The sequence below is a fragment of the Poecilia formosa genome, unplaced genomic scaffold (assembly GCF_000485575.1).
Source record: "Poecilia formosa unplaced genomic scaffold, Poecilia_formosa-5.1.2 Scaffold10, whole genome shotgun sequence".
NCBI lineage: Eukaryota > Metazoa > Chordata > Actinopteri > Cyprinodontiformes > Poeciliidae > Poecilia > Poecilia formosa.
Genome location: NW_006799949.1, coordinates 1783568 through 1810502, shown reverse-complemented (window position 1 = coordinate 1810502; position 26935 = coordinate 1783568). Strand labels below are relative to the sequence as shown.

Below are 26935 nucleotides of genomic sequence, written 5' to 3'. Positions count from 1 at the left end.
GGGAGGGCAGTGTCTTGGCAAAAAGATGGGGACTGACAGGGCAGGTTTTTCTTCTCTGCCACAATATATTGCTTCTGTCACCTAACTGCTCCTTTTTGTAAGAGAAGCGGGCAAAGCGTTTCATTAAACTAGAGTGACATCAGGGAAAGGAGCGTTTTAAAATTGGATTAAAAGTTACTGTACGTTTCTTTCCAGAAAGAAATGGCATCTGCTTAAATTCCATTTAGGATTAGGATCTGGACAATTTTAAGATGATCATACAGTAGAAAAAAAATAAAAAATACTGCAAAAGTATTCCGATCATGTATTCTGAAACTTTTCACATTGGTGAAATATTACTACGAAAAGCATCAATGTATTTTTTGTTGGGGTTTTGGTTGATATACCAACATCTCCCCCTTCAATACATCATCTTACTTGATTGTGGTAAGAAAATCCTTGAAATCACACAGTGCTCCCCTTTAAAGGCTCTTCCATTGCTGCTGTATCACAAAGCAAAGATGAATGACTCTTCAGTCATGTTTAATGTTTTTTTTTATTTTTTACATTTCATAAAAGAAAGGCTTATTAGTAATTAAAACGGTTCAATAGTATCAACTTTTATAGACCACATGCTTTATGTTGTTTATAACAGTAACATCTGGCACTCCCATGGCTCAGTGTCAAAGTTATACTTGTTCAAACTGACATTATACACTGAAAAGGAAATTTTTACAATGTAATCTTTGTGTTGGACCAACAGCTTTATCAAAAGAAATTCAGGACCAAAACCACAACATCTTTTTCAAAGAACTGCAGGGAGCCAAAAAAAGAGAGAGATTTGAGTAACACAGACCTTCCGTCAAATACGCTAGCCCAAATTCAAACACACAGAGACACTTTTCACAAATAGAGCTATCTGCGTCTCTACTTGGCAAAAACGGTGGGGGGGGCGGGGGGAAACCTGCCTTTCCACCTGGTAATCATTAAGAAAATGAGAGACAGAAGAGGTTAAAATGCTGTGATTGAGGGGAAAAGAGAAGAAATTCACACTTCTGCACTGGGGCTTGCTAATGTCTCTGACCCCTCCATGCATAAACAGTTTAATTAACATGTATACATAACTCGCACTTTAACTGCTCATGGCACGTCAAATCAAAGTGTCTGTCAAAGCTGTGAAAAAAGGGAGTTGATGGTTTGCAGGTCTTCGGTTCAAATCCAACCCGACGTAACTGCTCCAGCTGGCCAGAACAACTGGCAGGAGACACGGAGGCAGAGAGACGTGCAGGTACACGAGTAACCTGGCACTCTGCAGGGTTAAAAAGGCAAATACCTACAATAAAAACTGAAATACCTAGGCTTGCATAAGATGACCAGAAGGTAAGATGGAAAGATGCTTACAGCGGGGAAAATAAATCTCAGTGCATTTTTCTCAGGATTCTAACATTTCTGTGGATTTAAGGTTAGCAGAAGGAATTGAGTTTGGCAGATATTATTAGTGCATTATAAGACACCATGCTCCTCTTACACACAAACATTTGTTTAAATCAATATTTCATCACTCTGTCAGAAAATCACAAACTGATTATTTTTTACAAGCAATGGAAATAAATATGTAAGCTTTGTTTTTAAGGTTGTGCTCATAGAAACAAGAGTAGAAATTGGTACTAAAAGAGGAGAATTAAAATTATGTAGATTCAGTGTCAGTGACCTGTTGGAAAAAAGAAATATTCCCAAGAAAAACACAGAGGGTGTCAGTATCTTTTTTCTCTGTCTACTAAAGCTGCTAAAACTATCAATAAATCAAGTCTATCGGTACGGCACATTTCAGCAACAAGTCAGTTCAACATGCCTTGTAAAAAAACACAAAAATAAAAAGTCACAAAAACATTATACAGTCACCAATTGAGAAACCAGTAACAAACATTTCCATTTTATCGAGTGCCATCATCAGAATTATCAATACACATCAAATATGTTGATCAATGTTCCAGTGATCATAGGTCAAAAGCAACTCAAGTGGGCTTGCAGCCTTGATTTGAAGGAACTCTGCTGTTTTAAAGTTTTCTGGACATTTGTTCTACTGGAAGCCATCAGAGGATAACAGGAATGGAAAACACAATAAACTGAAGCTGCTCTGTTTGATCAGTTCTGGCTTTCAACCTCTGACTGCCATGTAGCCTCCTGGGATTGAAAGTAGCCACAGCTTTTTGAAAATTTTCAAGCTAAGGTAAGAGGTTTGCTTTCACTTTGGAGATGCATGCAGGGGCTGGTGTTTTCACTTATTAATGCTACACTCTGCAGAAGATTAAGTTAGTTTTAATGAAAAGTGAGCAAATTCACTTGGTCAAGGTAAACTTAATCCTGTGTAAATAGCAGATTTTGACAGTAAATTGGTATTTGACTGGTCCTACGTTTTGCTTTGTAATAAATATCGTATTGGTTGAAAACTGCACTTTAATCCTAATAAGGCACTCTTGTGCCTAAATAAATAACAGCTGCACTCATCACTGATATGATGAGTGCACATTCTCTTCACATTGTAAGAAAATGCGAAGAGAATATGAAATGCTACAGACAAATGAACATTTCTGCTCTGAATCATTTACAGTACTTATCTTAAATGCATGGTTAATTTTTATTCTTATCCTTAGATCTGCTCCGACGCTACTTCTGTTTGAGGGTGAAGTTGAGGCAAAAGTTTTCTTTCTGCTCTTATTCTGTTACACATTATGAAGGAAAGTGGATAAGTTCCTCTTTTGAAATGGTCTTGTAAGATTCCCACTTTCTCTTGATAAGAAACACGGTCAGCTGTGTGTCAAGTGGAGGAGCAGACCCCCAAGCGAACCTGCCTCAATGGGGTACAGCAACAGAAGAAAAGTGAGAGTATCTACACACACACACACACGCACACACACACACACACACAGGCAGGCAGGCAGGCAGGCAGACTCAGAGGCCAGGAAGAACACCAGTACCGGTGTGTGATGGCTCAGGAGAGGAGGGAGAGTTATTAGCTTAGCCCTGAACCACCTACTTAATATAGGGGCCGGCGGTGATCGCTAACAGAGCCTGGCAGAGGTGACAGCTTTTGGCCCTGCTTGAGGAAATCCAATTGAAAAGCAGCCAAGAGGAACAACAAGCTCGAAACAGATGTTGCTCGCTACCACTGGTGCAACTTGGGTACACACAACCCGGCGGCGGCAACCCTTGGTGGCATGGCTGACACACAAACCTAAACACTGGGAAGTGGAGGGTCACAATGACTGGAAAAGTAGCAGAACCTGTTTAACTTTGACACTTACAATTGAAAGTGATGTTGTTTTATTTTCAAATGTACATTAGTGTTCAGATCAGTCCCACAAGCCTATCTGGCTTCCCAAAACATCTCACTGCACATTTGAAAAAAAATAAAATAAAAAATTGTGTAACTTAGTCCAGAAGGCGCAGATGACAGCAGCACTTTAGCCAATCAGGACATTCAAACACAGAAGTGATGAGTGGGACCAATTAGATACAACAGAGCCTGAGAGAGACTGTAAGAGAATGTACCACCAGACATCATATTAAAATGAGTGTCACTGCTTCTTCGACCCTGTTTGTAATCAAATTCCTGCACTGGTATGTGTAGTAAATAATTGCACAAGCAGAAAGTATAAGGTAAGAGTTAAAATAAGTAGCCTGAAGGTAACAATATTAGCAGCACTAACCACCTCTATCATGAAATTAGATTTCTGTGCAAAGGTCAGTAAAAAAAAAAAGAAAACAGGAATTGACTGCACATATAGAATTGTTAAACATTATATCTAAAGTCACAGAAAATTAAAAATACATAATTCCACTATGTTTCCACCTGTAATATAGCCACCCTCTAGTAAAACAAGATGCTTTAATGAATATATTGCCTGTGGTGTTAATCAAAAATGCATTCTTGTTTTCAAACTTTAAACTACTTAGTTATTTTTGTTGTGTTATATTGTTTTAGCACCTCTTGCTTTTTGCCATTCTTTCCCATATACACATTCATGACCAGAAATCACAATGAAATGTTCTCACTTAAAACAGGCCAAAAAGTGAAATCCCCACTAAAAATAGACATGCAGATGTGACACCTACGATTTACACTTTTGTTCTACTTTACATAGTTCTACAACTATTTTAATTATGAGCTCAAATATGCAGTTAAGCCCAAATGTTTAATCTCTGTGTATTTTTTATTTTTACTTTCTCAAGGTAATAAACATATTTGAATTTTTTTTTATTTTTTTTTTTTATGTGCACCTAAATTGGATAACACAATGCTTCTTTGTGGCGCACCTCAAGAAACATGAGATAAACAAAATGTTCACAAATCTCTTTAAAAATGTCTGTGGAAGTAACAGATCCACCCGAACACTGATCCATCAAATGCTCTTCCTCTTTTTGTGCTCCGATCTAGCGCATCACTGGAATCAGAGCACAAAGACTTTCAAATCATCACAGCCTCATTCTCCAATAATAATTGAGTTAAGCAAGGCCAAACATACCCTAGTCATAATAACATTCATTTATTTCTTTCTATTTACTGCTCCTGCAAAAGAGCAAGAACGAAAAGGAGTGGAGAGAGAGAGAGGGAGAGAGACAGAGAGAGAGAGAGGCGTAGAACGAAAAGCAGGGGGAGAAATGGGCTAAAATCAATTGTGACATATCTTTATTACTAGTCAATGATAAATGACTACACATTTGCCATCGCTCTGGCATTATGTCAGTGTGTGTCTTATCGATTTTACATCAGACGGACAAATGTTATTGACAAAGTGCCCAAGAAACAGATGAGCACTTTATTTTATTTGTTTTAACGTGTAAATAAACCTGAATGACAAAGAATAAATCTGATCCGACTGAGTAGCAGATCTTAAAATTGTTTTTTTTTTTTTTAGGTATCTACACAAATCAGGCCTATTTAAAGAGCCAAAAAACAAAAGAGAGAACTGGTAGTTTATGCTCTGAACATGATCACACTGCACACATGTGGTATTATAATGGGGAGGGTGGTTTAAAAAAAAAAGAGAGAAAGAGAAAGAGATTGAACTGTAAACAAGCTAGCTTTTAAACAAGACAATTTAGGGTTCCTTGTCTTGGATGCCAAGAAAAACACAGCCACGGAAAGCTGATACAAACTTTTAACACATGGGTCAAAGCGGGAGTCTTTGAACTGGTGCAGCTAGTGCAGAGAGCTGTTTAATTAAAAATACTTTGGTATTCGGCTGGCTTTCCTGGCGCACCTTCTTGTCAAACTGAATGTTATCCCGCCGTCAATCTTCCGATGTTTTTTTTCTAATCGTGTAGTTTTCCTCTGACAGGGAGGATAAACAGAAGAACACACGTCCTGGAGAACAGCAGCTGGGCGCTGGATGGGTTTGAAGAAAATGCACACATGTGCCCCGAGTCGGATACTGACAGGAGATGCTAATTTTTTTTTATTTTTTTTTTGAAGTTGTCACATAGCGATACATATAAGCATCAGCAGTACCAGATAAGTTTGTCTCCACTAATTATAATTGTTGAATATTTAAAATATAAAATCCAAACAGAAAAAAACAATATATTTAACAACAATTAATTAAATTATATAAAACATTATTCAATTTGCTAAGTAGTTAACTTCTGAAGGCAATTGATTATATTATAACTTGTTGGGGTATTAGATAGAGAGCTGAATGCAAACATACAGTGTATTTTTTTGTTAAATAATTGAAAATCATGTATAATTTTTCAGATTTTATGCCACTGTGTCTCAATCTGTCATATAAAATTGAACATTTTATAGAGCAATATGAAATTACTGTATTGAAACCTGCATTCATTATATGAACTTTTAAGAACACGCCTCTACCACGGATGCCAGTAAATGTGGGTCATGCATCATATTTCCATAAAAACTGCAGTCTAAGTATTAGTCTGACACTAAAAAAATTCACAATTGTTCACTGTTTTAGTCATTTTCCACCACAGTGCAAATTATAAAGAAGCAAGACTTAACTAGTAGTGCTGAAGAAACATTTAACATAGCAATAATTCTTTATGAAAGAGACGGTCCACATAAAGCTCTTACACCTTCACAGAAAGCAGCTTCCTGTTGAAGCTGCTCCTACAAAACTGCTGCTTCTGGCATTCTCACCTGCAAACATTACTTGAGCTCAGAGGCAAGCAGAATTAGGTCCAAACTAAAGTTCAGAAAGTTATTTCTCATCTCTCTGTGGAGGTGGAAAAGGAATTTCCAGACTAAAATATAGCAATTTATTGGAAACGAAACAAGTTAAACATAATCAGACAGCCATGAAAAAAAAAAAAAATAAATCTATGACAGCTTGTAGCTCCCTCAATTGAAAATCATGGATGGCTTTAAAAGGGTCAAGTTCTGCAAAAAACAGGAAAACATGGTTCTGGTGTTTTTACTGTATTTCACAAACACAGGGCTGAGAGCTATAAGTGTCTCTATAATGTATAAAGGAAAGAAAGGAAGAGAGAAGGAAATAATGAAAGTAAAAGAATCAAACAAGGAAATAAAGAAACAAAGAAAAAAGGAGGAAGAAAGAAAATATCTAATTAATTAACATAACATGCAGGTCATCTATTAATGTCTACATCGCTAATATGTGGATTTCTTTACATTTTGTAACATTTTCTGACACTTTCAATCTTTGAAAAAGTGCAGGTCATGTACACATTTTCTTAACTGCACATACATGACAAAACAAAACAAACAAACAACCAAAAAACCGTTTAATTTACAGGACCAATATGAGCAATATATTACCTTTAAAAGTTTTAAAAACTGAAATAAATTGACAGAGAATTTCCAATCTTGTTATTTAGAAAACTGCACAATTAGAAAAAAAAGAGAGGTAACCTTGTCCCTTTGTGTGAGTATGAATGAGCTGAATAAATGGATCTTATAAGTGGGTCTGTGTCTGCAAACGCAGACCCGCATTATCCCTGCTCTGAAACTCTCCGTATTCATGCATTTGTCTGGGAGTGCACGTGCAAATACATGTGTGCAGCGCCACCATGACGGCAAGGTGCATCCATCATGATAAGCCGGCAGACTCTGTGACTGTCACTTGCAATCACACTTCAGTACGGTTCAAAGGACTTCAAAGTGAAAATGAATGGTAGTTCATTGACGTGAAGACTTCATAGATCTTCGTTTCTGTCTTCTTTCTCACTCTTTTATTTTTTGGAAGAGAGTTGCACTCCCCCAGTAAGCCAGTGAGGACGGCTGTATGATTCATAGATTCAGCCCACTATGAATTGTGGGACAAACAACAATTGTAACAGTTTGAGAAATAAAACTGATACGTAAAGGTTTCTACTTTTTTTTGCCAAATAAGTTGTATTTCCCACATTTTTGACTAAAAATAAATAAAACACATAAATCAATTGCACACAGTATTTGCAAAATAATAACAATTGTTTAACAAAAAAACTGAGTGTCTGGTATTGAGGTAATTTATCCAATATATTGTATTTGTTTAGCACACCATAAAATAAAAACAAAATTAACATAACTGTGGCAGAAATTTAAGCTTAATTTAGTGAGACAGGGCTGCTACTCTATGAGAATTTGTGTTTTGACGAGATGTTTGTCAAAGAAAAGACTCAACATTTCATTAACATCTATTTATTACACCATTATCTCTGGAATAAAAGTTTAGAATAAAAAAAAATACAGTGCGACTGAAATAATTGAAAGAAAAAATCTAAAACATTTGTTCTTAATTGTGCAAGTAATTTCTGCAAGAGCTGAAATGTCAAACACGGCATAATAATGCCAGTGATGCAGAAGCTGCAGCGCTGGCAGGGCCTGCCTTTGATCTAGTAATGACTCTGTGTTTGTAAAAACTGTGAAGATCGGGCTACAGGTCTCCCTGCCTCTCCCCCGTCTCTCCCTGCACTGGCCCAGGCTCTGTTCTCACTCTCCAAGTTGTTTGATTGGCACATGCTTTCACCTAATGAGGGATAATTACTAAGTAAAACAAGTGGGAGACCACATCTGCTCAGTGTAAAAAGAAGTCCAGGCCTGGCGCAATCTGTCAGCCGAGGCTCTCGGATTGTGTGAGCGAAATGGCTTTACCCACCTTCGCTGGCTTCTCGCTCCAAGACAAACCCGCCTCCGGGAGCCCCCCTTCCTTCTCCTCCCCTCCTCCTCCGGACCCAGACGAGAAGCAGATTAATAGGAATCAGCATGTGGCTGTAAACACTCAGCGGGAAGAGTGCATATCTGTGTGTGTTGACATGGATAGGAAACGACCCGGGGTATCTGTGGAGGGCAGGCCGGGGGCCACAGCAGGAAGGGCAAAAGGCCAGCGAGGGACGATCAACATCCCAATCAGTGTCCCGCTGCCAGAGCCGTTGTTCTCCGTCTCTAATCGCTGCCGTTTTGTTTTCCTTCACACAATGCTCTACTGTAATGGTAGTAAAGTATACAGGTAGCTACCCTGCTTTCCAGATACTTCACTGCCCATTAATCATCCCCTCATGGGATTTACTCTGGATAAGTGGTTTCTAGATCACTTGTCCATAATTAGAGATAACGGTTTTAATTAATGGGAATAACATAAATCAGAAAGGAAACCATGTGGTGTGTGAATAGGGGAATTTCATGGTTTGTACTTGACAAAAGTCCTCTGATTAAAAAGAAATTTAAATTAAAAATAATAATTAGGGATAATTTGTAGAAAAATCCTATTTTGAAATGTGAGATGTTTGCTTAAAAAAAAAAAAAAAAAAAAAAAAAAACTCAACAAAATAAAAATAAAATCCAGAGTTTGTCTTTGTGATTCCTCAGATCAGCCATTCTTTAAATATCACATTTTTTCATTAAAGAGCAAATGAAAAAGAATTGGAAGAATAATTTATGATGAGAGTATTGAAAAACACAAATACATCATCACTGATGTATTCAAAGCTGCAAGTTAACCGAGAAGAAAACCACACTAACACTACAAATAAGGTTAATAAAATGCATCCACTGGTGAGAATGATTTAGAAAAAAAGATAATGAAGATATTTACACTGAAAAAAATTACATTTTAGAAACTTTTTGAGTAATGTTTATTTGCGTCAAGGCAGATGCAACAAAAAAGAGGGCCGCTCGCGTCACGTAAAGTGGTTCATACTGGACAGCCATTTAACCTCCAACACCTACAGGCTTTTCTCAAGCAGATCTAAGCATCTCCTTACCACCCAGTCGCTGAAACAACCACACTGTTTTGCTTTCTCGGCCTACTCTGACCCAGTTCTCACTAATTACCCTCAAAGTATACATCAAAGACGGGTAAATCCAGGGATCTGCGGCGACGCGGCGGGGTAAGGAAAACCAGGACTATCCCTAACCTATTCACCCCATGCCATCACTGATATGGCTGTTTTAAGGTTGTGTGTGTGCGCACACATGCCGAGCAGTGTCAGCCAGTACAAAAGGCAAGGCGGTGAACTTATAAATAGATCGGTCATTGTTTCGACGTGGGTAATTTCTGGTGTCTGAGCTGTTCCTGACAGTGTCTGCAGCACAGATTGGAAGACGGGAAGGAGGGGACGTGGGAGAGTGAGGTCATGAAGGTGAGAGTCAGCTGATTGAATGCTTGCTTGCTAACATGCATTTGCACACAAGGATAAAAACAGAGACATATATATCTGCTTATGACAAATGGCAAAGCAGGGAGGATTTTACAAATTAGATGGGCGGTAAGCTAGCAGAACACACACTTTCAAACACACAAAAAAAGCACACAAAGGTATGGTTTGGCAGGGGCAAGGGGGCTCGTTTGCTTTCTTATGACACAGTCAATTACTAAATTGAGCTGGCAGGTAATTCTAAGGCAAATAAATGCAGGCAGGTTTAACAGAAGAAGAGGTCTTAGAGGTGGTGGTGCAATGACAGGAATTCTCTCGCCTTTTTTTTTTTTTTTATCAAAAAGAAATTGCTTCTTTTAATTTTTTTTTTTTTTTTTTTTTTTGACAGGAAACCTATTATATGCACCGCTTTATTTTTGCAGGCCAGTTTTCAATAACTGATGTTTCCAAAAGTATTTCACTCCCACCAAAAGGGAAAGAAAAAGTCAGGCATAGTTCATCACATATTCGTTTTGCTGCCCTCTCTTTTTTACTCCTAGACTTAATATTTACATTATATAAGAAAATGACTGCTGATATTATACTTTCATAAGAATTTCCTGTATGAAATTTAGTATTTGGAGTTAAGCCTCCCTCTTCTGTTAGAAGTTCTACATTCAAACAACATTACAGAGTGCTCTACATAGATTTTTTTTCTTTAAACAAACAAACTAAAGAAAAAAATAGAAGAGAAGGAGAAATAAAACACACTATAAATATACTACTTAAAAAAAACTCCAACATCCTCATTATAAGTGCCATCTAAAAGAAGTGTACTGGGAGTCAGGGCCGACCTTGGTATCCCGTTTGAATATTGTTTTTAATGCCGTGCCTGGTAATTGAGAATGCAATGCTAACAGTGGACTTTTCTTTCTTCTCTTATTTTCTTGGGCAATGGGGATGCAAACAATCTTGTCATGAAATTATTTATTTGTTGTTTTTTTTAAACCATGCTTCAGAATTAACCAGTGACACAAAGGAGTTTTTTTTTTTTTTTTTTTTTTTTAATGTAAAAAACTAAATAAATAAAAAATAAATAAACGCATCAGTTGTATCCCACTGCATAAAAAAAAACTGAGCAAAAAAATAAAAAATAAAAGATAAAATAAAATAAAGTGAAGCAGTGAAGCAGGCAGAGCATGCCACATGGACAAAATTACCAATTGAGTGAAACAGGAAAGGAAAACGTTCCTTCTGAATGGGGCTGCTGTTCAAGTCTGGATGAGTCGAAAGAGAGAAACGTGACCCGGAATCTGATGTTTTTGTTTCCTCAGCTAAATGAAAAGCACTGACTTGGAGTGAATCTTGTTAAAGCCAGATTGTGATAGTTAATGCCCATTAACTTGTATAGGTTTCTTAAGAAAGACACTGTATGCTCAATTCTTCTCCTAATCTATAAGCAAAAATAAAATTCTACATCATCTTATCTAGACTATTAGTTTTTGTTTAGAATTAGCTTCCATTTACATTGTATGAAGTCACAAAAAAACTCACATTTGAAGGCAATAAAAAGCCAAATGATTCTATCCATGCGTAATAAAATTAATCCAGTTAGACTTAAATTAAATTAGATTAGACCTAAGTATTTATCATCTTGTTTATAAAAAATGTGTAAAATTTGTTATCAACAATAAACACCAGCTATGGTGTTTAACAATCCCAAAAATTAACAATAGTGTCAAGGTTGTTAATTTCCTACTCCATACTGTTATCTCATTGAGAAAATGAATTAATATCAACAGATTTCAAATTATGATTAGAGTTGTTATCTTGTGCTGTTTAGCAATAAAAAATAACATCTCAATGTAACGAGTGTCCCGAAGTAACTTATTTAATAGCAATCGGTATTTAAAGAGCAGGACTCGACTTTGTGAGGCTTCCACTGCTGTGACATGCAGTAGCAGCCATACAGACAAGAAGAAATTGAACAGTTTGAATGAAGTTATGGTAAAATGAGAAGAAAACAAGTGAGCAATTTGTACCAATTTGTAAGTGAGCTTCAAATGTAACAACAGACTCAAGATACTGGGTTACTGTTTGACTCCAAGACCAAAGACAAGAGCACTCATGTGTTTATTAATAATTAAATATGAGCAGAGGTAAAAGAGTAATAACATAAAGTAAAGTATGGATGGGTTTACTGGTGAGCTAAAACTAAAACACCACTGATATCCGAGTAAAAAGTTATTCATATAAGGCCTAATTACAAGTGACTATATGTGTTTGTGTACACAAACCTGTTAAAACCACCAACTGTCTCTTAGAGTTTTGCTCTAAGCAACTTCTGAGTGAAAAAAATAGAAAACCTCTTCTTGCACAATCATTTTAGAGGCCATAAAAGCATTGCTTACTCACACAACAAATCTTCCATATGGCAAAAATCAATAGGCAGAGCAACACTTTATTGATCATATCTATATCTTAGATATACTCTGATGTCAACTAGCCAAGTCTGGTCTGTGCCCGTGTGTGTGTGTGTGTGCGTGTGTGTGTGTGTGTGTGTTTGTCTAAGTGTCGATATCTGTTTGGTGGTAGTGAGCGTATTTTAATGCAAATATTAAATTCTAAAATATCTTGCAAGAATGTGAATTAATCTTACAATTAAATTATGGTGTGGAGTAGTCTTTTAGAAAAGCAAAAAGTACAATTCAGCTAAAAAAAAAAAAAAGTTGTAATGTCTTTCAACTCATACAAATAAATGCACTTTAACTTTTAAGTTTAAAATAATTACACACCTTCTTTCTAAAACAATACAACAATGCTTTCTCAAAGTTGTTTTTAGACCTTGATAAAATGATGAATTTCATATCTAAAGGTTTATTCCGCCTGTGAAAATCTCCTAAGTCATGAGATTTACGATAAAACTGAAAATGTTTGTTAATGTGAGGAAATAGATCTAAATACAACGTGATGAAACAGACAAAATAACTTTTCTTATCAATTTCTGTGACTACTCAACTTTTTTAAAGGCACAGGGCTGCCCTCCTCAGGAAACAAAGCACTACAACAGAAATAAACCAACACATTTCTGAGTAGCACTTTCCCAGTCAAAGTCAACAACTATCAACAACTCGCAGAGAACAAACATCACCTTAATATTTGCTTTACCAACTGCTCAACTTCCTTCACCTCTCCTATACTTCCTTTTTTTTTCTCACCAACATCTAACTATCTCTGAACCTCAAAGTTATTGATAGTTTAAAGTTATGGGATAATAATAGGATGGACACTGCATGACCAGGAACCTATTATACCTGGATAATAGATGGTACGGGGATTTTGAACGACATTACCCCGAGATTGGATGACAAAGAGTGGAAGAATTTATGGCCTACCCAAAGAGCACCCATTCTTCTCTTCTATCTCTTGCTGATAAGGGAGTAGATGAGGCATGACCGTATTTATGGTGAGGATGTTCATAAAAAAATAAATAAATAAATAAAATAATAAAACAAGTAGTAGTAGGTAAGAATAAAAAGTTTCAAGCGTTCAAAATTCATGCCGATGTTTATTTTTGATAAAAAAATAAAATAAAATATGACAAGGGACCGTGATTTCTCACATTTAAAAGAAGTCAAGAAAATGTAGATGCGCCACAAAATCAGGTTTTCACTGGATTCCATTATTCAGCCAGAATGGCCTGACCTATGGCAAGCTGTTCTGAAAAAAGATTTTCTGATCTGCGAAAGCACTAAATGTAAGTGCTACCGGTTAGTGTTAGCAAAAACACTCGATGATGTCGATGATTACTGTTCAAAGATGACAAAAAGTTAGCATCAGGGAAGTGTTCTTGATTAGGTGACAGAAAGCAAAGAGATATAAAAGCTATTCAAAAGGAAGGACATATTTTCCAGGGCATGTTGGGATACGTCTGCGGTTCATTTAGGCTGCGAGAGAGCAAGACATAAAGTAAATTAAGGAGTACTGAATAGACAACCCTCCAGTTGTCATGTCTGACCTCCTCCATGAACTGAATTTCAAAGTTCTAGGAGCCTTTTGGAAATCTAAATGAATGCAGACCTCCAGAAAATACAGATGTTACAGAGATTGTTTTGTAACACACACAATGTGACTTTGTCTCAACTCCTATTATGAATATTTCTGGACAACACAGCAGAAAGGCTATTTTGTATCTCGTGTTGAAACAGCTCAAGAGCCACTGGAATTTGACAAAAATCGACATCTGCAGGTGATTCTTACATCTCTACTAGGTTGTCTGATTTGAGAATGTTACTCCACGGGTCACTAAAGGTACAAGTCCTGCACCTTAAATGACAACAGTAGATTCTGGTTGCAAAGTAACACATGGCAAACATTTGATTTGTTGTAATTAGATACAAACAAAGAAATAGAAAAAAAATAAAACATCATGATGATCACAGGAGTGGAGTGAGAGCATGACACAAAACCTCGAATCGGGACATAAAATATAATAGTGCTTTCTACAAGTTCAGAAAGACAAAAGTGCATTAATGCCAGTGATTTTTTTCACTATAATGTGTTCAGGCAATAACAACAGTGGAGATAGTTTGTAGTTGTAAGGATTGTAGTGGGGGAGATGAGCGAGCTGCATCAGGGAGAGCTATAAGAAAAGGCTGGTCAACATTATCTGTTTTATTGATTTCATAGTAAAAGCTTGCTGCTTAAGCTTTATGTTATTTGGGCTGGGCCCATTGAAAATAAAACAGCTACAAATAAAGAAAAAAAAACACACACTGTTAAAATTTCTTACCAATTTATGGGTTTGTTCGTTTTATCACTTGCCTGCCAGAAATTTGCCTGTCCCAGTCTTATGGTTATACCAATGTAATAATGTGTGTGAATGGTATTTAGTCTACTCTCTAACAAACAGATTTGTTGACACTGAAGATGGCAAGACTGTCTTCAGCTCAAGTGTACCGTTACACGGTAAAACAAAAAATATCAAGGAGACAAGAGAAAATGGCCAGTGCCAATGCTGTGACACCACAGCTTCGCTCATAACTAAATTCTCAGATAAACATGAGGACGGATGATGAAATTTGCCAAGTTGAGGTAAGAACATTAAATGCTGAACCAGCTTCCTGAGAGCCGACAAAGAAAAAAAGAGAGAAATCATAACTCAGGCACATCCTGCAGTCGTAGGTTTTCTGACATGAAGTAGCAACTGTCCATACTTGTAACAACGCAATCACTAATAAGAGATACCATCAATAAGTTGCAACTTAAACATATTCTGCAATCTATGTCTTTTTTTTTTATCCAACCACCTTCATCAGAACAAATTAGGCCTTTTCTAGCCTATAATGGCATTGAGTTTTTTTTAAGGTCTCATCAGCTTGTGCCAATTTTGACCGATTTAGTTCTATAAAAAATACATGAAAGACATAAAATGTTCCACAAGAAAAAATATATATATATTTTTCAACTGGGAGGAGGACAAGTCTGAATCGAACATAATCATTGTGACGGCCATGAAACCATGCATCGTTTTCCTTTCAGTTTGTAATCATGCATATTTTTTATTTAACACATAAAATCCCTATAGGATATGTTGGAATTTTTGGCTATAATGTGATAAAAGTGAACTTTTGCAAAGAACTGTACAGATGACTTCACTCAACCTATTCAATATTTTTAGATTACCGTTATAGACAATAAGAAATAATAAGAGCAATGTGTTTCCTCTATTCCAGACACAGAGCAGGTGCTGCCCTGCACATGGAGAGTGGCTGCAGAGCCTCAACTCCTGCTGAACTTGGATTTGAGTTCTCTGACTCCAATCCATTCAAGGCTAGTTAGTTTGAAGTGAAACCTAAAGTTGTAAACCTCCTATGTATATTTTGTATAAATGTAGTGAGACGTTTCAGAAGCCAGATTATAATGGGGTCTTAGTTTCACCTTGGATATTATTTAAGCCGCATGTGAGAAAACTGTTTGAATCTGCTCTCACTCATTGATACAGTTCTGGCATAAAAGCCACTTGAATGACGACATTGACCAAATCACCTCCACAACATTAAATATGGTTGAGTTTGGAGTCCGAACATGCCCGCACGGTTGTTAAAAATAGGTTTATTTGTCAGCGGTTTACCAAAATGTAAAAGCCCAAGAAGTTTTCCTTATGATCACTTGGATATTTATCCTTCAGAATGGGGCGTTTTCTGTAAAATTGAATGTTTTCAGCAAGAAATGTTTTAGCTTTTTACATTTGTATTTGCTTTTATCAAAGAAAAATTCATTGATTCATTAAAAGAGTCCCTGAACTAATATAACAAACTGCCATAGAAAATAGAATTGTTGTCTTTATACAAGAAAAAACAAACAAACGTATTCACTTTTGTTCAAGTCACTGATTAAAAGTGTAATCAATAAGTGACTAAATTTTTTGGTGTCTTTTAGTTAATGACCAGGGCCATCCTGCATCGTCAAAAAGAGAAAACTTAAGAGATCCACGAAATGTAGAAAAGGAAGCAGACAAAGAAAATTGGACTGTAGGATTCAGAGATGAAAAGCTGAATAGACAGAGCCGGTTAGAATTAAGCACATAACAGTAATCCATATCAGATATTAAAATGTTAAACAGCGCAGTCCTACAACAAGAGCAAAGTAAAAAACCCCCTGTGTTAATTACTGTCGACATGGAAAAAATATAATTAGATATGAGAGGGAAACAGAAACTATTTATGGTAAGCAAAGGATCTGACTTAATGATTAGAGTGGAGCTAAGTCCTCTATTGATTTTCCGGTTAAATATACAGCTCAATTACAGATACAGCTGATTAAAAGATAACTACAACCTGCAAAAGCAGATGCAGAGAAGCGGGAGAGGAGGGGAGAAGGGCAGAAATACAAAGGGGTCTGCTACAGAGAAAGTATTACAAAATATGTTTCAAGTTTTCTGTTTGGACAGCAAAGTAGAAAATAACACTGAAATGCAGAAAATCATGATCCAAACAGGTGCCTTTCTTATTAAAGAATAGATGCATATTTGAATATTAATGTGTGTGTCTAAAATATCAAACAAAAAATATAAAACAGCAAGAACAGCACAGTATGCACTAAATTTTTAGAAAGGGGTTTTGACAATGTGAACTAAAGAACCATAATACTGGGCTTTGAATACAAAAAAGCAGAAAATAAAATAAAAAGAACAATTAGAGTACAATTTTCATGTTAAAGTAATTCCCTTTTTAACACATAGACAGCAACCTTTTCCCCTTTTTACTTTATATTTGTCAATGACAAGTAAAAACACCTTGATATATGTCGTACCCTCTTCATATGAGAAATGCAGAATTGCTAAGTTTAATAGAAAACCTTTTTGTTCCTGATTTATGAACAAAATATTGTTTACATTGCTTAAACTGTGATGTTATTTACGACCTTTGCCTTTTTCCAGCTGACAGTAACAAACAGATGGTCGTTTTAAAGGCCTTACATAAGAAAAAGACTTAGAACAACTATTTCTTGTAACATATTACATTATTACAAATCACTACATGCAATTAAAATCAGCCTAATGTGATATATGCAACATTTCTTCCCAGAATGCAGTTTTAAGTGAGGGAAAAAGATAAAACTGGAATTAGTACAGATGGGTATTCTTGGTCAAACTCAGGGCGAGGCTGACTGAGGCCCTAAGCACAAATTCATCCAGGGGCCTAATTCCAATTAAGACCAAGAAGCAACATAGTGCTGCTAACTTCTGTTATATTGTCTATGCTTTAAAAAGTACTGACCTAATTGTGAATTAAAATGCATCACAAACTGTGTGTAGTTCAGTTGCTTCAAATTATTTATTACTGATGAGAGTTACAGATAAAGTGCTAGTTTTAAAAATAGTATATATATTTTTTTCAATATTTAATGTCCATTGTGATTCTATAAAGGCAACGCAAGGTAAAAGGATCAGCTTAATATTTTTGTTTTTTAGGTAAATTGTGAATTCAAAACATTTAGGGGTCTGAAAATATGTTTTTAGCTCACGACACATTTTTGAGCAGGTTTTCCCAACTACTGCAGTGAACCAGAAGAGAAGTACAGAATTGTAAATGCACATATTTAATCTATTTAAACAATTTAAAGCCTGATTAACAACATGTTGGAGGAAATGCACCATCTCAAATTTTTATAATCCTTTTGTTAAGTGAAATAAAACATGACAACTTCATGTGCTATGGCAACCATGGAAAAAGATCAAAATATTGCAATAATATTTACAGTTTTGATGTGTTTGTAAAGCTTCTTTTTTTTTTAAGGTTAGACATTTGAAGAAATAGCTACATAAGCTTTAATTATTACTCAAGCTACAGAGGCATTCCTCTGTATATGAATAACCTGCATATTTGTGAACATTTCCTGTGAGAGCCGTCAAAGTCTCTTGGTAAGTTTGTGTAGCGTCACCGTACTTGGAAAGCGCAGTGTTTACGCGGTTAAAGTTATATTCATATGAATGCCTGCCAGGATAAAAAGCAGAGAACTGCACTGACAGCAAATGAGAAACTAAACTGACACTTTAATGTTCCAGCTGATGAGTAAATGAAAGGAATTTTCAGAGAATCTTGTTCTTCGGTTTTCTTTTCATTAGAAATTAACCTTAAAATCCATCCAATATATTGTTTTCTTCTTTTTATATTTCACCAATGGTACCACATCAATTTTCTAAATAGATTGTGCAATTATCTGTCTATTGCTTCTTTTGCATCGATTTGTGCTTTTTATATCTGGTCCAGAGACCTTGTACAGTCACAACAGGAATCTATCCCATGTAAAAAGAAGGGGAAAAAAAGAAGGAAAAAAAAAAACATGCATGAATGTGCATGAATGTGGGACCATTAAACTTGTTTATGCATTCATGGAGACTTTAACCTTTTTTTTGTTAGTACAAATTAAGTGCAAAACCTTGGGATGTGAAGTGTTTCTTTTCTGTAATATCAAATTTTTTAGTCTTCAATGTCTGTTCTAATAACATACATGAGTGTGTATGTGTACCTGTAGGGAATTGAGAAGAATGAAGAGGTAGGCCATGACGATGGAAAATGGTACCAACACGCCGAAGAGCCATGTCAGTCCAAGGATTGGCAGCAACACCAACACCGCTTTCACTGCGGCCCTGCACTCACATGAACACAAGAATAAATCAAGTACGGAAATCAAACCACACACACACGTGAATCTGAGCTAAGAAACATAAGCAAGATCTGATTAAGTTCTGACAGTCAATTTTATTTAATTTCCAATTCAGATCAATATTATTTAACCTTTTTTTTTTTAAGTCGAGGAATATTTCATTTGGACAGCAACTCTTCCCTGGACAAAACCAAAGACTTGCATTACCATGCAACGCTAATGTGAGGAAAAAAACTTCAAATATGCACAGGAAGAAACATGCTTGGGAAAAAAAATAAATAAATCTCTGAATTTTATTAACGGATATTGGAACATGTAAAATATGTTTGATCTGAAATGGATAAACAATTTTTAGACCCAAACAAAAAGTACAAAAAATAATTCAACTATTCAGATTCCTTTCTGATTATATTAAGCTTTATTTCCACTTCTTCCAGCTTGCATAGTATCCACCCTTGCATTTTCAACTCCTTTTAGAAGAAAACCCAGCAGCTCCGGCAGGCTGCTTCTTCCATACACAAAGCCATGTGGGCAGGAAAGCTGATGTGGTGACAACTTCCCACCCTCAATGTGACTTAATTCTGTTTAGAGTCAAATTAGCTTCCCACTCAGGTGACTGCCAAAACCGCAACAGCTGTCTGTGCATTTGTGTGTTTGTGAAATGACATGCACCTAGAACTGGTTTATTCTGTGAGCCAATGTGTTTGACTTTCCGGCTGCCGCCCAGAGGTGCGACACAGTTCAAGGCCTGCATTGAAAACTCTCACAGTGCATCTACTGTGCTCCTCAGTGGACCCACAAATTAAAACATCAACATAAATACACAGTTTTATTTGTATTACCATCAGATTTTAACACTAATCGTGTATGGAGGCAGGGTATGTTGCATGCAAAAAATGAACTCTTATTAGAGCAACGATACACTTCATACCATCTCTGAATCGAATAAAAAAAAAGTGATACAGTACAGTGTTATAAACCAAAAACTCTTACAAACCTTACAGGACATCAACACCCAATAAAAGCAGGACAAACACTAAGGAACTGTAGGAATTTTAATTATAAAAGCTACATGGAATTACAACATATTATTAACACTTGAACTAATTTAAATATTTTAAAAATATACAGAATTAATGCAAAGCTACTTAAAATATATATTTTGGCAGGTTGATAAAAAAGAAAATACATTTGGATTCAATTTGTGACTACAGCTTTCGCCCAGCATCCCCGACACATTCATTTTTAAAAGAGGACAAATGGTGCCTCCTAGTGGCCACTACCTGATCTGCTCATAGGCTTGCTCGGCAGGACTCATGCCCAAGGCCAGCATGATGGACCTTCTCTTTGCTGTCGAGATGGTGATGATTACCACCCTGGTCAGAACCAAGATATTGACCTGGAAATATATTTTAAACAAATGAAAACAGAACAGAAAAAAGTCAGATAATTACTCTTATTTTGCTGTATGTCTTTTCCTTTTTGACTGTTAGAATGTTCTGTGCAAACAAATTATTACCGATTTCCTTGTCTAATAATGTGATTCACCTTTAAAAAAAATATAATAATGCAAGTTCACATATGTTAACTTGAAGAAAAAAAAGTGGAAAAAAAAGTCGAAATACTTTATAATTAATGATCAAAATGTTGCACTTTTCTAATTTCCAAGGAAGAGACCAACATTTGGGTGACAGCAACAGTTGGATTTCCAGATACACAAAAGCTGAATGTTCTTTTTATTTAGCACTTTAACAGTGAAAGTAGCACAATAATCAACTTAAAGTAAATAAATAAATTCCTGACCATTATGATGAAGATGACCGGACCAACAAATCCCCAGATGATACCATTTTGGACACTGAGCCAACAGTAGTCATCAGCTGAGTATTTGCCTGAGGCCGATGCAAGAGTGATGGTGACGATCAGCACAGGAAGACCTGGTAATATTAAGATAAAAATGTATTTACTTGAGATTAAGTAGTTTGAATTTAAAAGAAAAAAAAAAGGAAATACATGGAGATTACAAACATTTGTGGTACTCAATTATTTTTATTTATGAAACATTTATTTTAAAAGATGTATTCAAATTTTAAAGAATATCTGCGTAATGTCTAAGATACTTATGACTTTACAGGTGTTTTCATAAAGGCACCAGACCTGATTTGCTTTTTCAGTGACAAGACAACGATTCATATGCACAAAACCACCATACCCCAACCGATGAGATAGTAATACTTCATATGATGATCCTCGCTGAGGTTGACTGCAACCACTTTGCTCCAGAGCAGCAGCCCTTCAACCAGCATCCAACTGAAAGCTGCCATGAAGAAAAGATGGAGCAACGCAGCAACAAGTGTGCAAGCCACCTGTGGTTATACGAAAATCACAGAGAAATTGCAAGATTTTGGCTTACATTTCAAAGTGAGGTTATGCGGTGACCTTCACTTCACTTTGCAATTAATAATTGCAAAGAAGTCTCATAAAAGGTTCATTAATAAAATAATTAAATATGGTTGATATGATATGTAATATCATAACTGATCAAAATACTGCGTCATGATTGTTATATAGAGTTTGAAAAGGACATTTTCAGACACCCATTAGTAAGGCACGTACACATTTTTTCTCACTGTCTGAAACTCCTATCAGGAGTTTCCAAAGGCATGACATCACCATCCGGGCATTCCCCACAATGTTTAAAGCGACGGCAATCGTTCTGATCTGATTTAACTTCAGACAGTGAGAACAAACGTGTATGTATCTTTGCAATTAGTGCCTGACAATTTCTGGTTTCACCTCTAAATACAGCTTCCATAAATTAAAGATGTTGGAAAACAAATAAATTGCAATAGAATTACAAAAGACACTGAACATCCAAACAAGTTAATTATGTTGTATCATTTCAGGCCTTGTTATAGAAGACCTTATTAATACTAAAATAGCCAACAAGCATCTTCTCACCCTCAGGGGGGGAAAAACTAGTCTTGACTAGCGGTTCAAGGCATCTTGGTAACCACCAGAGGCTGATTGGTACAGCTTTTATGGTCACTTATGTTACATCATCTGCCAAAATTATTTGTTTTCCATTTGTTTTTACATATTCAACCTCAATTAAAAGCAAAACAATTTATTGTATTTGGTTAATTAGACCTTCTAATAGTTATGAGTTTGATATTTTTTTCGTTATCACTATAATTTGTATGTCATGCAGGAGTAAAATTAAAAACATGTATGTAACCAGTACAAAGTTGCTGTTTAACGGTGGCATGTTTTCCCACCAGCAAGCTTACAATATCTCATTTGATTCACATTTGTCCATAATATATGTCCCTAAGAGTGACAACATTACTCACACAGACTGATAAATAAAAGAAGATTTGTGTCCTGCCTGTACGGTACCTTGCTGTGTATGGCGGAGCCACTGCAGAGCAGAATCACCTGGGCACAGATCAGAGCTATAAACAGGTTTTTATGGATGGAGGTCCGGTCTGATTTAGGGATGCTATAAACACAGAAAGGGACATTTTAAAAGGAAAAATGTTTAGTGAGACTGAATCACATCATATAAGTGCTGATGAAATGTTTGAACTCAAATGAAAGTTTAGGTTTTTCTTCATTTGGTCTCTCTATAGATCCTTATGGCATGTGTTAAAGGGCAGCAGAGATAATTGTTGCAAACTTAAATCAATTACCCATAAAAGTACAAAATAAACGTAATGGCAATACAAAACGTAGATTTATGTTAACGGGTTGAAGTTAAAGGAAGAAATGACAAACTATAAAGAGAAACTATTAAACGAAAATCTATGACTTTGACTGTAAAAGACAAGCTCCCAAATCTAAATTTAGTGTCCATTTTTCATTAATTCTGCCTGATAATCCTCATGAGGACAGGTGTTGGTGAACCCAAATGGAAGGTAACTTTGGCTGAAGTTTTCAACAAAAACCATCTTGAAGTAGCTAAGTAAATTAAACGATAAATGCCAAATGATTGTTACTATTTCCTTGGATACACTGAAAAAGCTCAGTGTGACTAATATGTAAAAAAAAAAGAAAATCAATGGCAATCTCACTTAGTGAGATCAAGAATACATTTTTCCACGTGTAAGATTACTTTTACTTTTATTGTTAAGTTAAAGAAAGAGGATGTGACATCCATGTTAATTCAGATAAATTAATCCAACTATTTTATGCATGTGTCTATAATATAGCACCTCTAGTCACATCTGATCTAATTCTATAAATTTGCCACACGATTCCTTCAACTTGCTGAGATTTAATTGGAAATAAGGGAAAAGAAAAAGAAAAAAACCTTAGTTTCCTATTTTATTTTCCAGAAAAATACAATCGTTTAATGGCAATAAACATTTTTTTTTATTGATAACAGAATCCATTGTCAGATTAAATAAAACTCATTTAAATGGGTAACAATAATAATTTCCTTTGTTCCCGCTTAACTTGCTGAAGAAATTTAGGATGTGTCATTTTAGACACAACAGAATAATATAATTGCTCTTTTCACCAAAGTATTAAACCACAACAAGCTGACACAGCTTTATGCTCCTCTTTATGAATGTGCTGCAGCAGTGCAGCAGTACTAAAACTTCCATTAAAGCTCAATTATTTAAACCAATTAGGCTAATGTCAGCACATGGTGCCTCACACCAAATACATTTTACAGTCTCTAAGCAAATCTCCACCTTTCCAGTCCGTGTTTTATCTGTGGAGTGGGATGAGTTAAATGAAGATCATACAGCAGAATGTGTGAAATGAACTGCTGCCCTCTTTGCTTTAAGGACATTTATAAATTGTCAGGGCAGCACCTCTTCTGCTGATTGAGATCCCTATGTGACTATAATGTTAATTGCCAGCTGTGGGTTTCCACCATAAAACTTCGGAGAGGACTCACATGTAGACAACAGCAATTACAGCATTAGCACGAGTCAATACTGATAAAAGCCTGGAGGACAGAAGGGAAGCGGCCAGATTCCCAATATGTCATCCCGTGCCAGATGAATGTGTGTATTTTTAGTCCTTTCTGTTCATTTAAGAACCCAATCAACACATTTTTCTAATAGGAGTAAGATTAACTAATAATACAAGCATCCATTTTACTATTAGAAATAATCTGAATTGAAATGCATAACCAACACTTGGCAACAAATACCCATAGAATGAATGTTGTGGGAAAAGAAGTTTATTCTTAAGTTAAAGGCGAATCAAACCAGCTCAAAGTTTGTTGGCTGTGACAACACAGAGGCTATTTATTTGCATCATTGGCGAATGGAAAGGGAATGTTAAACAGCTACTCACTCCAGGACAGTGAAGAGCATCAAGGTCACCACCAGTGCGCAGAGAGATGCCCCACAGCCGATGAACGTAAGCTTGGTCAAAATAAGCTCTTCTTCAGGACTCCACTGAAACAGAGGACACACATGGTAATGGAAAAGAGAAAATGAACGTGGGAAACCTCTTCCAATATGAAGATTTGGTTGGTAAATCGTACGGTAAATCCTAAAATTTTATGTTGCTATATCTTACCTTTCAACAGCAATGATCTTCACATGAAAATACATTAGAACTGAAGATTGTGAAGACTCTATTCAATGTTTTCTCGTGTGTAAGATTAAGCATATTTTAGCTATGAAAAACAATTTCACGCCTTCGACTACATATTGGGTGCGAGACTAGAGCCCGTAATATCTGCCACAAATCTTCATTATCTTTATATTTATACTGATATCCATCTTCAATAAAAGTATAAAAGCTCTTTAACTTCACTAAAGAAGAGTTAAAATTAATTATGGCCTATGGTAGTTTATAGTCACCTGGCAAATTGTTTGCTAGGTTTTACATCTAAACATCTAAGCTTTCACTGAATAAAACAGAATGGAGCTGCAATTTAAAAAAATAGTTAATTTGTTACATGTAATCAAATTAAGTTAGTTAAACTTAATTTATTTACATTTGTTTAACCTGACAACTTAATACACCATATATGTTTGCTTGAATAAACTTAATTTGATTACGTGTAACAAATTACCGTTACTAACTTTTTTGTTTTTGGGTCACCTGTTTTCTTTTCTCAGTGTTCTCTTCAAATAATATAGGGTTTCTATGAGTGTATCTCTAGAGTTTAAACCTTGTCCCATGCTTCAATAGAAACTACCACATATTAATTCATGTATGGAATTCACTTAATTACCTCATGTCAATAAATGTGTAGTTACCTTAGATTCCAAGTAATTCATCAGGACTGCAAAGTTGGTTGTGTGGTTGCACAGACATGAAGTATCACTAGAGCCAACAGAGATCAGGGAGCAGCCATCACTGGACCAGCCACTCCCGTGACTATGCCTAAATAATGGAGCACAAAAGCATTGACACAAACATAAATGTTCATTAGTTCTCCCCATGCATGAATGGGTTATCACAAGGTACTTCGGCCTTTGTCCTCAGGGGTGAGTGTGTGCATCTACAGTATATTTGTCATTTCTGCCTGTGTGTTGCCCTGTGTGGTGTACTCGGTCTCTCGTCCAGTGGTTACTGGAGACATTGGTTCGCATACATCTGTGTGTCGTAAAGGTATATAATACTAAGATGACAATACACTTTGATTTGCTATGCTTTTTTGGAATAAACTATTTAAGTCTGATCATATAAAATATGAGTTTTAAAAACCAATGTTTAGACCCCAATCTTGCCATTTATTAATTTCATTGAGATCTTATTGATAGAAAAATGTGCCATGTCTATTAAAGTGGATCTGCTGTTTGTCAAACTTACATCAGGCTGAAATTCCAAAATGCGCAAACAGCAGGAACTCTCCGGGAATACTTCGTCTAGAAACAAAAAGATAGATTTGTGTTTATTTGCCATCTTCTCCAATAGCAAAGTGTCAAAATACGAACAAATCTCTTAGCATCCTACCATGAGGATCCCAGCATGTTCCCTTACATGCACCACGGCAAAAGCTATAATCATTGAGGTCGACATTGAGTTCTCCAGAATCTTACATGCATCTTCTCAAACCTTTCTATGCTGCTATTTCAAGAAAATCAATGCCTTTCCTGTTTGTCATAGGACAATGTTTTCATTCAAATGTATTATTCGTCTTTCATTTTGGACTCTTTCCCTCAGGAAAATTAATCTTTGTAAATAAATGTTACAATTTTTGTTAAAATTATCTCATTAGTAAAAATGCCACTTTTGGTGGGAACAAAAATATATATTTAAATAAAAAAAAAAAAAAAATCTCATTAGTAAAAATGCCACTTTTGGTGAGAACAAAAAATATATTTAAAAAAAAACAAAAAATAACATAAATCTTTGAATAGTAACTTCAATAATAGAATGAGTACATGTAATGGTTTAGATTACACCATGAACCACATCCCGTACCACTTGTGAAGATGAAAGGGTGTACTGGACGGCCACGGGGACGGTTTGGCCCTTCAAGACGTCTCGGACAGTCGCTGATATGACAGCAGAGGTTAGTTTGCCTGGAAGAGTACTAGAAAGGCAAAGGACAGTTATCACTAACATAAATCTTACTTTAAAATAATCTTCTGGCTTCATTTATTTGAAGGACAGATGACTAATATAGAAGCATCAGTTTTGATGCAAAGAAAATTGATCAGATTTATACAGTTCTGGAAGTTTTGCTTGACGAACGAAATATAACAAAATTAAGAAGTTCATTAGAAATATGAGATAAGAATAAATGGTTGAAGCAAGTTCAGATGTACTGTTTTTATTTCGGAATAACATCAGTGGTGGAGCAATAGTAGCTAACCTCTCTGTTTTGTTTAGCTGGGTCTCTGTAGATTTCTCCGCTGCAGACACAACCTCACTAAGGTGGCTGTAGTGGGTATGAATAAGCATCACTTCTTTACATCCTGTTTTCACAGAGAAAGAACAGCTTAATGTGTAATCCATCATAGACTGGTGACAACCAAAAGAACAGAAAGTGGCTATGAGTCAGCAACAACAACAACAAAATAAAGATAACTGAAAGTATCTTTAAACAAGTTGGGCCTCTGGCATGTTAAAAATATCTACCTATAACAGTAGCTTGTGTTACCATTTAAATTTAGAATTTTTGTCTATGGCTGAGTTTCAAATATTAAAATCTAGACATTAATTTTCATGGTACAAAAACAGAAGTCGTAGATGACGATATTTCATC

At 35.8% G+C, this 26935-nt stretch overlaps 1 protein-coding gene across 1 annotated transcript in view; it reads right to left on the bottom strand.

Annotated features, from left to right (window-relative positions):
• LOC103130141 (adhesion G-protein coupled receptor D2-like) overlaps positions 1 to 26935 on the bottom strand; it is a 78655-nt gene that overhangs the window by 44807 nt on the left and 6913 nt on the right. Inside the window, exons 11-20 of the mRNA XM_007541467.2 lie at positions 26543 to 26645; positions 26149 to 26260; positions 25534 to 25589; positions 24978 to 25104; positions 24061 to 24164; positions 22147 to 22249; positions 20960 to 21113; positions 20551 to 20684; positions 20031 to 20146; positions 18610 to 18730 (exon numbers count right to left, since the gene is read on the bottom strand). Coding sequence (XP_007541529.1) covers positions 18610 to 18730; positions 20031 to 20146; positions 20551 to 20684; positions 20960 to 21113; positions 22147 to 22249; positions 24061 to 24164; positions 24978 to 25104; positions 25534 to 25589; positions 26149 to 26260; positions 26543 to 26645 — 1130 coding nt within the window. The remainder of the gene's footprint in view (positions 1 to 18609; positions 18731 to 20030; positions 20147 to 20550; positions 20685 to 20959; positions 21114 to 22146; positions 22250 to 24060; positions 24165 to 24977; positions 25105 to 25533; positions 25590 to 26148; positions 26261 to 26542; positions 26646 to 26935) is intronic.